The following is a 13,966-nucleotide window of genomic DNA, read 5'->3' on the forward strand; positions in this document are numbered from 1 at the left end:
AGACCAATAGGTCTGTGTACGGCGTAACAGCCGGCCTAGCTTAAACTGCATCTGTTGAGGGTATTATAGCTTCGATGCAAACGAAGTTAACGTTTTTCCTTGTTTTCCATGATATTAGTGGGCAAAATCGCTAAATTGGTGATGCATTCAAACACTTACTAGCCGAGAACCGCACGAATGAAAGAAATTGTCCGCAAGCGGGCATCGAAGTGACGAAGTGGCTGGACGCTGGTGCTTAGAACTATACCATTGTATTGTCCACTTGTGGTGAAAACCGTGTCCCCTGGCCGCTAGCTAACTGTAGACTCAGCGCAATTGCTATGCTACAACCAACTGATGTGGCAGACCGCAATTAGTTCGACATATTGTTGCACAAAAGTAAAACAATAAAAAGTTAAAAAACAAAAACGTGAAACATTTGCAGCGTAATAAAAAAACGGCTGTTTTTCTGTGGCGTTGCTGTTAATGATGCCGCTCCAATTGCTGTCACTTGTTTCCTGTTTGCATTTTTCCGCTTGCACTCGAATAGCGCATGTGATTTTTGTTATTGCAACACAGTGTTGCGTTGGCTTTCGACTGATTAAACGCATTAAGCTGGGCGTTAAATGGTTTAATGTCTGTGAGTTTTTGCGTGTGAACACAACTGTACATACATATACCATATGTGTACATATATATCTACTGACGGATATGTACTCTTATTGCTGTATTACATGTAGGTGTGTATATGTGTGTGTAAATTAGCCACGGTTTTTTCAACTTTCATAATTTTAATAGTAATCGAACATAATTGCTTTTTCATAAAGGCTGTTTAAATTCGCAACAACAATGCATGACAACATTCACTAAAGTGGCCAATAATTAAGAATTTATAAAGAGCCAATCAATTGTGTGGAAAATGTTAACCAATAAAGGCGGCATATATATATATATATGTGTGTGTGTGTGTGTATTCGTAATTAAATAGTTTTGCTTGGTCAACCGCACGGTGTTGCTTTTCTTTGAAATATAATTAATGTTAATATTTCTTAATTGCCACAAATATTTATTTAATATAGCTGTAATTATTGTAGCACATTCACTTTTGCAACACTTTTATAACAGCAGTTCAGTTGCGCCATGCAGCGTGGGAAAATAAAGATCAGACTTATTAGAACAGAAACATAATTTATACTCTCCGTCTGTTCGCGGACCCACCACACTTCTTCTTCTTCTATATTGGCGTAGACAGCGCTTAAAAGGTTATACTAGAGTTTACAGTCGTTTTCCTTTCGATGTTTGGCACCAATTGGAGACTCCAAGTGTAACCAGTTCCTTCTTCACCTGGTTTTTCCAACGGAGTGGAGGTTTTACTCTTCCTCCGACGAATACAGTGTCGAATACTTTCCGAGATGGACTATTTTCATCCATTCGAAGGACATGATCTAGCCAACTTAGTCGCTGTCTCTTAATTCGCTTGAACTCGAGTCAGTCAGTTTATATGGCAGCTCTATAGCTAACGTTCTATCTAAGCAATTTCTTCGGAGATTCTATCTGCGCCTTGATAATAACCCATGACAACTTTAGTGAAGATATCTCGTCCAATAAAAAGGTTTCCTATAGAAGAACTCGATTCTGATACTTTAGTTTGTAAGACAGCTTTATGATATCCAGGATGTTTACAAAATTTCAGTGGGACATCTTAAGAACTGTCGGACGAATTCGCGTATATAAGTACAGGCAGACGAGCTGACGAAGCGGAAGCTTCAGACATCTCAGAACACTGCACTCCGGACTATAACCGGATGCTTCTAGATGTCTGCTATCGAATATGTTATGTTTCCAATTATAGAGCATTAAGAGCTCCACTCCAAGCAATTTCTGCAGGGGTGTTTTCGCAGAAATCATAAACACCATCACCGACTCCATCTCAGTGAATAGCGTACTTGGAGTCAAACAAGTTCCCATTGTAGACGTCGAGCTCGTGTTGCCGCTAGAATGAATAGTGACCCTTGCGCAGCTTTGTTCTTATTACTTACTTATTCAGAATCGACGCATACATACTATGTCCAGCATGCAACGAGTCGCCGCATGACTAACCACCTCTTTGTGAGCCCAGCTAACTCTACACAGCTCACACCCCTCGCCCCATGGTCCGAACCTGTGGAAACAGCACGTTTTCTGGCTCTACCATTTTATGATCTCGATGACAACTTATCTAAATCTTACCACCCTAACGGGGACGTTACAGCAACAGCAGACTGACATGCCTAAATCGTCGCGCCGATCATTTATGTTTTTTTTTACAGAGTCTCCGACGTTTCCTTCGAAACAACAACCTGTGATTATTTACTCTCTTTGGAACGGATATTTTTATCCTCGAATAAAATACATTTCTTTAAATAAATACATATATTTTCTGTAAAAAAAAAAAGTTTTCAAAAAATTCTTAAAATCATGTCTCGAAAAACACATACTGGGAAAATGTCTAATAACTGTTTAACTTGGATTTGGGAAATCTGTCCCAATGCCAATGAACAGTAGGAATGTATGTATGTATAATCGTTTATCCACTTCCTGTTACTCCGTAATATATAACAAACCATTCGTATTTGTATGAGAAACGGTTAACATCCAGAGTCATACGTCACCCGTTGGAGCTCTTAACTAAAATGAATATTTGTAGTACCACTAGAGGAGTGAGTACCAGGCATTAGCCGCAATCGCACAAGTATCAAATTCAAATGTGTGAACGAACTATGCGAACGAGTGCCATTAGTCAGCGAATGAATGCAATTATGAGTGCGTGTGAATGACATAATTGAGCGATCTCGCGGTTATAGTAGAGCACATTTCCGCATTTATTGCCATCCGATGTTGTTTTAGATGTGAAAAGCGTTTACCGTTTATTCATATATACAACTCACTTTTTTTTTTTTAATTTCTTACAGGTGGTTTTGCCATTTCGATGACGACAACTATGTGAATGTTCCACGTTTGGTCAAACTCTTGGACGAGTACAGCCCTTCAGTTGATTGGTACCTCGGCAAGCCGAGTATTTTTTCGCCGCTGGAGATACATCTGGACAGTGTAAGTTTATTTATTATTGCTAACATGGAATCCAAAAATTTAATGAAACATTTTTATTCACAACAGTACCCCACAGCATCGCATAAAAACAAGACAGCGAGCGAGAAGATTTCTTTTTGGTTCGCAACTGGCGGCGCTGGCTTCTGTCTGAGTCGTGCGCTCACTATGAAAATGTTACCAATAGCCGGCGGTGGTAAATTCATTAGTATCGGGCGGAAAATACGATTTCCTGACGACGTCACCATGGGCTTTATTATCGGTGAGTTGCTTTTCTTTCAATTAATTAAATGAATTTCTACTGAATAAGGGAACTTCCGTATAATTGAGACAGAGACGGCACGGTAGTTACGTAGATGAAATAGTAGTTTATTTATCAGAGGCCTTAAGAAAATCTTCTGATGCCTGATAGCGTTTTTATAGTTGTCATTAGTGAAATAGTATTCGATACTTTTGTCGAACGGTGCCTGCTAAGCGCACGCGTGGTCCATTAGTGCTCGAACGCAGGAGCCAATGGGGATCGAACTCAGTGCCTACCGTTATAGTCGATGCAACAATGCCTTCTCTGACAAGCTCATTGGCGACTCCGCTATGACCAGGCACTCAAACGAGTCCGATAATGAAGTAGGTCGAAGCTATTTCTAGTGATTACAGACACTTCTTGACTAGCTTTAAGCGCAAGGCAATCGAGTTTAGCGCTAGCATTGCAGTTCTGCTGTCGGAGTGAATGCTTATCTCCCTGAAAGAGGCTGCACTTCCATTACCACTACCAGCATTTCTGCCTAAAAATACTACAGCGGTCCCATATCCTACCGCTAAGATTGACAGATAGCACCTTATAGACGACTCCCTCCAACCAACACTCTTTTTTTTTTTATCCATCCTCCTCTTCTCCGAAGACTCCTTCCCAACCAAATGTCCCTCGTCGGTACTTGGGCTGAGTAGCCTCTGCGACGCAGTGATCAAAGTTTTCAGCAATTCCGTTGAAGGAGGATATAATTTTGGCGTAAGCTTGTTCGGACTGCTTAATATGCCCAGCTCCGCTGACCTTAGAGCACACTTCGCAGCATAATTTAGACTTGGGTCGGTCCTCAAAGCACCCTTTAATTATATTTTTTTACGTAATATGTAAACTCATGGATAAAGCTTTTTTGTTCGATGAATATCTTCTTTAAAGTACATTACAACCACTACATTCCGGGATTTTAGAAATGTCTCGTTCCAATATAATGGATAATCTCATTTCCATATAAGAGCTTAGTATATTACATGTAATTAAATTAATCTATTATTTTTACAGAACATCTATTAAAAGTGCCGCTGCGCATTGTCGAGAACTTCCATTCGCATCTGGAGCCCATGGAGCACATACGTCCGGACACTTTTCCGGATCAGGTTTCCTTCAGCTATGCGCACATGCGAAATCAGTGGAATGTCGTCAAGGTGGACGGTTTCGATTTGGCAAAGGATCCAAAGCGCTTCTACTCGCTTCACTGCAAATTGTTTCCTTACTTCAGCTTTTGCCCACCCAGATGATTCTGCTGAGACCTCGAGCGCACAGTAGACGCCAGCAAGAAACTTGCAGAAGTTTTGTAACTAAAACTCAAAACTGTGATGTAGATTAAGGTGTAAAAAAGATTCCCGTGTACATAAAAATATAAGTGTAGAGTTGGCCTTAAACACAACAAAAAACAAATTTAAAACGACAATAAATATTGCTAGCGAAATTTATGTCATCATCGCAAGCAATCTTAAACTAATACTGTAATGATTACAAAAATGTATGTAAAATATAACAAATCAACACTTGTATTATAGATTATAAGCAGTGGCAATAGTAAATTACTGAATTCTTCCAAAATATCTATTCTAATTAAGTGCTTCCTTTAATTCTTAAGAATTATGCTAGATGTTTTTTTTTTAGAATTTCTAGTCTCTGTAAGAGAATAAATGCAAACATATGTATATGCTTCAATGTTATTGTTGAAATTTGCGCAATATATTATATTCATTGTAAATATATAGTATCACATTTGTATATAGTAAGTATATACAAACAGAAAATTGGTAATTTTAGTCTTCCATTTGCATAAACTATTCCACAAAATCAGAAAAGCATTCACAAAGCAAAATACATTTAGTCCTTATATACCTATTTAGCTATAAGTATAAAGAGGTGTGTTAAATATGTAGTTATAATGATTGATAATATATCTTTTAGACGGAAATAAAAACTTTGTGTTTTACTTAATTGACCGTGAGGCAAGAATACACTTTAAAGAGAAATTGTGTAACTAAAATCATCGCCGAACATTAGTATACGCTTTAAGTTAGCATTAGAGGACATTGATACCTTCTCCTAAATAGGGAACGACTGAGCACTGATTTCTTGACTGTACTTAACCTCAGCCAATTTAATGGATGGCAGTGGCCGAGTAATCCATCTTAAACACGATCTTATTTTACATACACTTGATTGTTTGGACAAATCTCCGAAGAGAAAGGAATCAACTTATGTTGAATTAACTTCGTAAAGCTCTAGATTGATGAGATAACATTACAGCTCTTGCAAAAGATTTTCAACAATTAAAAGTGAAGAAAACATAGTCCCAAGATATCAGTTGTTTGAAACTTCATTAAAATCAAACGGCCCAAAGAATTTTTTCTTCTTAAGTCTAGAGGCAATTAATAAAAAAGAAGCACTACATATTTTTACCATCCTTTTTTTATCATTTGTTTATTAAACTTACAAGTACACAAAATTAATTAAAAAAAAAAAAAAATTTTCGTCTAGTTATGCGTCCTTGAAGAAAAGGGAGAAAAAAGAGGCCGTGTCCTCATCGCCATGATTTCTACCCTTGTCGTCATCTGAAAAATAAAACAATGACAGATTCTTAATGAGTACGAGCTATGAGCTATGTCATGAAGCAGCAAAACTAAAAAAAAAAATTTCATAACTAAATTTCGGCTGCTCAAAGATAAATTAATTCAAAAAAAAAAAGGTCGATTATTTAGCAAAACCGATAAAATTGGTTTCGATGACACCCAAAACCGATACAAATTCTGTTTCGAATATCAAACCAATATTATCTGAATTCATGACACCTACTACGTTTTTTGATCGGTTTCAATTCTGATTCCGACAACTATCAGATTCCACAACACCCCTGATTGTAAATTTTAAATTTTTATTTTTTGGTGCTTCTAGTGATAGAGATATATTTAAAGAATATTCATGCCAAATTTCAAATAAATAGACTGATTAGAACTTGAGATATTGTGGCTACCGCATCAAAAAAAAGGAGTTTTGAGGAAAACGCGTTTAAAGTTTTACGTTATACGATATTCGCTCAAACGGTCTAGTTGCCACGTCGCTAAAATGGCTATAACTTTGAAAATAATTTGAGTTTCGAAAAATCCTTTTAGGGAGATATTTTTGAATATCAAAGCTATCAAATTGTAGAAAAAAATTTTCGATTTTTTCAAATTTCTAGACTAGAATACCCATTTAAGAGAGAGAGCCATGACTTGATAATGAAATAGTGAACAGTTATTGTTCATAAACCTATAGTGGGAAGATTTACTGCTTTAATTTTTGCATTTGTTTTTGTTTTGGTAATTTTTAGATATTTCTGCTAAAAATTTTATTTATCGGCATTACTATCAGAAACAAGCAAAGCATCTCAGCGCTGATAGATTTGAAAAACTACGATATCCAAATCGGACTTGGTTTCCATAACCATCCTGAATGTGTTGCTGAAGATTGATATTCTCACGATACTAAACTTTAATATGTACTCAATGATGAGGTTGTACTTCACTCCATCATCCTGTTAGATATCCGAGACTTATCATCTTTTCCACAATTGAAAAAGCAAGATTCCACTATTGCCTGTGTTCCTGGCTGTTATAACATTAATTAGGTTATGTGTGTATGGTTAGATTGCAGATCTGTCAGCATGGCGGGCGATCATACTTAGAGTCTTCTGTAGTCTTTTAAGAAGCTAAACAACTATCGGCAAAATCGTCCCGAAATTATCAAAAAATGTTTAGGTATTTTATTTCTTTTTCCGCTATTTCACCTGGATGTCTAAAGATATGAGATAGCAGTTTTTGCCTTGGTTTGGCAAACGCAGCAAATTCGAGGAGGAAATGTTAAAATGATTCTATGTCAACTTCTTTCAAACAGTTGATGCCGCTGACATCCGATTAAATATTGATTCTTACTGCTTGAAGCCCTATCGAATGGTGTCCAGTTAGAACTCCTACAACCATGGAAAGATAGGTTACAGCATCCAAACCAATGAAATAACTCTACAGTAGAGATAATAGGCTCCACATTTCTTGAATAGTATTGGGCGCACAGCAGCGAACTCAAGTCTAATGTTGCTGCCCCATTATCGGAATAGATAGTCACCACTCAGAAAGAGGCTGCACTGATTTTCTTTTTCGTTTTCTTTACTGCCGTATACCCGCGGTTATAGCCAAGTTAATAAAAGCTCTTTCCAGCCGAGTGGAAGTCTTCTTCTTTCACCGTCGCTTACTGAATCGAAAACCTACAAAGCTTGAGTGTTTTCTTTCACCCGTACAATATATGTATAGCTGAGCTATGCCAATGTCGCCGTATAACTCATACAGCTCATCGTTTCATCGACTGCGGTTCTCGCCGCTGCCAATGCGCAAAGTACCATACATTTTCCGCAAAACTTTTCTCTGAAACAGTTTAAGGGCGACTCAACATATGATGTCATGGTCCATGTCTCTGCACACTATAGCAGCACGGGCGTGATGAGGGACTTGTAGAGCTTGGTCTTTGTTCGTTATGAGAGGACTTTACTTTTGAATTGAATCCTCAGTCTAAAGTGAAACCTGTTAGCAAGAGTGATTCTACATTAGATTTCAAGGCTGATCAAAAGTAGTGTCTTTTATCCGAGGTTGTGGTTTCTTTTTCATTGGAAGGACTTCCACATGGCGGGTTCCAAACCCAGCGCACAACCTCACTAGGCAAGTAGTATAGAGTTTTATGCACAGTGAGCCGCTTGTGAACAGACGCTGTAATTAGATTTCAGCGAACCCTTAAATTGAATATGTCGGAGGGGTTTTCTTTTAGCCGTGACCCCAGGCTTCACACAGATTGACTACTGCATCTTGTACAAGGGTTTCTCACATTTTCAGGGTGCGCGGAGAGAACGCAAGAATAGGAATTGGGTATAGTCCTATAAATATAACTAATTAGCCCAGAAACAAAATTATACCCTATTACACTCCCTCCGCCAGATCTATTGCTACCTTTATGACAGACACCTCCACTTGGAAGATGCTGCAATAGTAAAGAAATCTAAAACTGGACATTGATCCATGCGTTAAAAAAGCTTTCAGCTCCTCTCCTTCAGCAAGTTCGTTCATACCATGCTTTTCTCGAAGGTATGTGAGCAGAGCAGAGATATCCAGTGCTAGGTTCGGCGACCAGGTTAGGTTAAATTGGATTAAAAGGCCGATCCTGTTATAAGCGCCAAAAGAGTCCTCGCTTGCAGGGCTTAGAACGCCGGTCCATTGTTATACCTAAAACACCAACAAAGGTTGAACTTACCACAAATAATATTCTATAATGAAATTCGTGATAACTAGAGATCAAGCATTCCAAATGATATTTCCGCAACTGATATTAAAATAGCTTTGAACTCGAAGGTGATAAGGACGCACATCTCTATTTTGAGCACTCTCCTGGCAGACCATTTTGAGATATTAATACCAGTTTCTGCAGGGATAGATGATAGCATTTTCTCATTTCAGTTCATAGTTTACCACTTCTTGGCATTTGGAAACCGAACTATACCTGGTATTAATAGTTAGTACATATTTAAATATGTCCCACTTTTATGTAACTGCAATAATTCGACTTATTCTTGCCGTCGAGTGGTTATTGATTTCTGTACGCGTGACCTTAGAGGTCAGTGGCTCAATGCTAAGCCATATCTACTTTTCGATTTGGCCAACTCTATTAAGTTATTTAAACAAATTGCCAACTGTATTGTAGTCTGATACAACAACAATAACAACTTGCATTGCAATCACAATTGTGAGTTTAGTTACAGTTACATATGTATGTACATATCAATGGCAGTACAATGGTGGAGAATGTGGCGACTAACTGGAGTGGGAAAATAAAGAATAAAACTCAAAGCAACAACAACTATCGACAATGTGTGTACTGCTTACAACGATTTTTACTCAACTGAACACTTTGTTAGCGTGTAAAACCCTTTGGCTGCGATCCAACAGCGTAGCAGAGACCGAGTGCAGGCAGCGAGGCAATAGAAAGCTCATGCATACAGCCCACATGGGCGCTGCGAATTCGGAACGCTTGTGGAAAGACATATGTATGTATGTATGTATGAATGTGTTCACAAACGTACGGCATGTGCACGAAAATCGCTGCGCGTAACGGGCTGCTAAAAGTTTGTGCAACACACTGTTGTCGAAAGCAAACAACAGAAAGGCAACAACACGCCGCCAACAACAACGAAACAATCAGCAAAGTTTTGTAGCAAATAGAGCGGCAGCGCCAGCATTGTGCCACACTTGGCGTTGATAGGCTGACACGCGAATTCGACACAACCACTTGGGCACACCGCCACCTCCCCGCATTCATCAACTTCAGCGCGTCTTGTTGCAGCGGCGACACAGTGTTGTTCCACCGAATTTCGTGCAGAAATCAAAAAGTTGTTAAGTTGCCCCATTCAACAAATACAAATGTACTGGTGTGTGGCGCGAAAGTAGTTTTAGCAACGAAAATGCGGGTGAAACTGGATAGGGAAACCACCCGCAACTGTGTATTAAATAAATATCTGTGAGTATGCTTGATCTAGCAATGCAACAATGAAAATGAAAAAGAGGGCACATGTATACACATAGCAGCCCAGTAAGAAATACAATTGTATGGAATCTATCAACCATTTGCTTGAAGGCATTCGCTTAGCATTCAATTGTGTATTTTTAAGCGTCTAGTCGAAAAAATTTAAATCCACGGCACAGCGCAAAATGTTCCCGTACCAGTGAGACAAAGAAGTGCCCGTAGTGTCGAGTATGTTGCTGCCGCTAGCGCATCAATTGAGGAAGACCCACGTCTCTCCCACGTCGTTCTCAAGCGTTGGGCATCTCTTTGACGTCATTGGGACGAATTTTGCAAAAAGATTTTGACCTACGTACTTACGAGATCACATAGACGCAAGAACTGAAGCCGCTTGACAATCAGAATCGTCGTATGTTCGTAAATTGTACTGAGCAACAACTTGAAAATGATCCGGATTTTCATCAAAAAATCATGTTCAGCGATAAGGCTCATTTCTGGCTGAATGACTTCGTCAATAAGCAAAATATGCGTATTGGTCAGACAGCAATCCACACGTAGTTCATGAATCACCCCTGCATTCCGAAAAAATTACAATTTGGTGAGGTTTATGGGCCGGCGGCGTCATTGGACTGCCCTTCTTCCGTGATGATCAAGACCGGCACGTTACAGTGAATCGGAAGCGCTACCGCTCAATGATAACCGAATATTTTTGGCCCGAATTGGATGATATGGACGTGAACGATATGTGATTCCAGCAGGATGGTTCCACAGCGAATGTCACAATCGGTTTATTGAAAACCAATTTTGGTGAACGTGAAACGGCCCAGTCAATGGCCGCCTTGGTCGTGCGATTTGACGCCGTTAGACTATTTCCTGTGTAGGCTATGTCAACGTTCGCATAAGGACTTGGATATGGATGCATGCCCACTGCATCTTCCTTCAGAGAAATTACTATGCAATCTGATAGCAGGGCGGCGTATACTAGACTTGCGATCACCAACCGTGCTCTTAAAAATTGCTTTACCTCGTTTACCAATGCTATCAAGTCACTTTGTAATAAGTCTACTATAGGTGCCAAGGAAAGCACCCTAGCCCCGCTGTCAGTAGAATGGGAACGGGTCAGTACTACATAACTGACAGAATTTTTCGGCCCGAAATCTATCATAAGAGATCCAATGAACTGGTTTCGCTCAATACGGCAAGCCTCTCCTTAGTTGTTGGGGTTCTAACCAACCGTTGCCATATCGGCAGAAGCTGTGTGGAAGAAGATGAGGTGGAAACCTATTAATACTTCCCTCTTGATTGTTCTACGTTTACGAGACCAAGGAGCTCACGCTTTTAGGTATCTCATCGAGCTGGTATAGAAATTAAACGCCTAAGTAAATTTGTAATGGACACAAGACGCTTTGCCGACTCATAAGACTGGATACAGGGGTTATAATTTTATGGCTTCACAAACTACTGCATATAGTAATCCAAATTCGATACCTGAATCTAACATCGAACTTAACCTTACCTATACATACTACAAATAATGTTCAATTTACGTTTATCCACAGTGAAAACTTTTAAATAAGCTGACACGCGGATCATTTTTTGGACGCTCTTTGACAAACCTGTATTTAAAAGGGTGAGTTGGCATCCTCTAGGCACTTTTTCCTCTATTGCTCAGCTTTAGCAAGGCATACATATTGAAATATCTCGGTAGAAATAGCTTCGCCAAATCTGGCTGGCAGGTAGTTAGGTAGTGTTTAACAAACCAACGCACCTGGGCCTTTACTTTTATTTTATTAATCGCCTTAATATCTTTATGGTAGCACAAAACGCTTCGCCGATCTATGAGGTTCTAATGATTAATTTTTAAGATTTTATGAATAGGCATAGCTGCCCGAGTGAGATCTATCCCTATCTTTCACGCGAACGTCAACCATACAACTTAACCTAACTCCACCTTTAGTATAACAACATTGATATTATCTAGCGCATAAAAAAAAAAGTATAAAAGTTTTACTGATCATGGTTTCTGTCAAAAATTGAACACTTTATTACGAGTCTGGGATTTTTCCAAAAAACGTATGACAAGCTAAAAATGTACGTACTTTTCTAAAAGGTTTATGTAGATTATGTAGGCGTGTTTTATTTCATTTCAAATGGGACGGGCCACTATAATCACCGTCGCCGTAGAGGTTTTCTTGAAATTTCGAATTACGTTGGACATATTTAATAAAGTTTAAAATGGAAAAGTCCGATTAATTTATCCCGACCCGCAGAACATATCGTCATGCATTATTTTTTTTTTTTTTTTGTTGCACTAGACTGCCTAACCCTTTAAAGTGTGTACCTATTATTATTATTATTTATGGATTTGCTTTCTTACAGGGTCACGTATGCTCATACAGATTTGCTTATTGCACTTGATCGTATCGGAAATGCGCTACACAATTTTGACGTGCGGATGCAGTAACAGATGCTGCATTCAGTTTTGAATGTGTTAATGCCGACTGCATGGAGACAATCATAATAATGAACTTGTCAAAAAAATTACATAAATAAGCCACAAAGTATGACCTTATAGAAAAATAGAAGCAAATAATATTCGTTCAGGCAGTTTGTCTGTATTTTTTCTTGTTCCCGAAACTCAAAAATGTAGATATTTCTAAATGCACTTCATAATTCGATAAATTATTAAATATTCGAAAGAATCGTTTGCCAGTTTTAGGCGTAGATATATAGTATAACTGATAAAAGATAACGATCAGTGATTCGATTTTTAACTTTGAAAGTTAGAACCGGTTCACGGCAGTATTTGCTGCTGTTTAAGAGAAAAAGAAGAAAGAGTTGATGCGTGGTTTCTTGGCCATCGCCAAACAGGGATCAACTGGACATATCAGAGACCAAAAATCGAAGGGTGACTTTTCCGCCGAACCTCTTCGGAATAATCCGTGTCCTATCCGGCCGAAAAGGTGACGTTCACCGTTTTCTGCAATTCAAAAGTTTTGGAATATCATCGTTGGAATATCATAGGGATCAGTGAAAACCATTTGTAAGATAATTTGGGCCAAAGGAAAGTGAAATCACGAATGGTTTCAAAATTACTAAACTTTTTTGAAAAACAGCGTGGTGTTAACGTCTGTGAAACAATGCTTTCCGACTACCAAGATGTTATAAAACGTATTATTACTGGCGATGAGTCTGGGATCTCTCATCCGAGGCTGTTGTGTCCTTTTTATTTGCGATGGTTTTTTACGTTGCGCGAGCCAAACCCAGCACACAATCATGGGGAAGGATGATTCGCATTCTCACTTTATCTCGCCTTCAAACGGATGGTTTTCGGTTACCCAGAGGATGCTGGGTCTAAGACCGGCAGTCGTGAGCTGCTTGAGGTAAATGTGAAGGAATCGGTTCTGGCCACTCCCAAGTGAATGGCGCTCAGAGATCTTTCCTCACTTCCCTGATTTTCTACACATGGCTCCGTCCTCCTCTAAAGTCATCTCTCGTACTGATGTAAACTCGGCTATAACCGCGTAAGCGATATTTACGTCAATAGAGAAGAAGAAAAGTCTTGGATCTTTGCTTACGACCCGAAAATAGATGATCAATCTTGCGAATATCGTGGCAAAGGTGAGCCGAAGCAGTAAAAAGCACCTCAAACATGTCAAAACCCAAGGTTATTTTGACAGTTTTCTTCGATTATCGAGATGTGGTGCACGCCGAATTCCTTCCAACCGTCCAAACTATCAACAAGGAATAATATTTGAATGTTATGCGTCGTTTGGGCGAAGCTATTCGTAAAATGAAGCCGGAATTATGGACTGAGAACTATTGGTTTTTTCACCACGGTAATGCATCTTCGCTAATATGATATATTGCTTCTTTGCGAGTTTCCGCTAAATTTTCAACCAATACCGTGCCGCAATCACCGTATTAGCTTCGAGTGATTCTGTCTATTGAGCAAACTTAAACGAACGCTCCGGGGAAACCGTTTTAAGGCGTTTGAAGACATTAAACGTGAATCGCTAAGCGCATTGAAGGCTATTCCGGAAATTG

At 39.0% G+C, this 13,966-nt stretch overlaps 1 protein-coding gene across 2 annotated transcripts in view; it reads left to right on the forward strand.

Moving 5' to 3' along the window:
- The window catches only part of LOC126761656 (fringe glycosyltransferase), a 123,775-nt gene extending 118,475 nt beyond the window's left edge, over positions 1-5,300 (forward strand). For both annotated transcript variants that reach the window (XM_050478009.1, XM_050478008.1), the window contains exons 5-7: positions 2,931-3,069; positions 3,136-3,328; positions 4,367-5,300. In XM_050478009.1, coding sequence (XP_050333966.1) covers positions 2,931-3,069; positions 3,136-3,328; positions 4,367-4,602 — 568 coding nt within the window. In that variant the 3' untranslated portion in view covers positions 4,603-5,300. The remainder of the gene's footprint in view (positions 1-2,930; positions 3,070-3,135; positions 3,329-4,366) is intronic.
- Positions 5,301-13,966: the final 8,666 nt, after the last annotated feature.

The sequence above is a fragment of the Bactrocera neohumeralis genome, chromosome 6 (assembly GCF_024586455.1).
Source record: "Bactrocera neohumeralis isolate Rockhampton chromosome 6, APGP_CSIRO_Bneo_wtdbg2-racon-allhic-juicebox.fasta_v2, whole genome shotgun sequence".
Taxonomy (NCBI): domain Eukaryota; kingdom Metazoa; phylum Arthropoda; class Insecta; order Diptera; family Tephritidae; genus Bactrocera; species Bactrocera neohumeralis.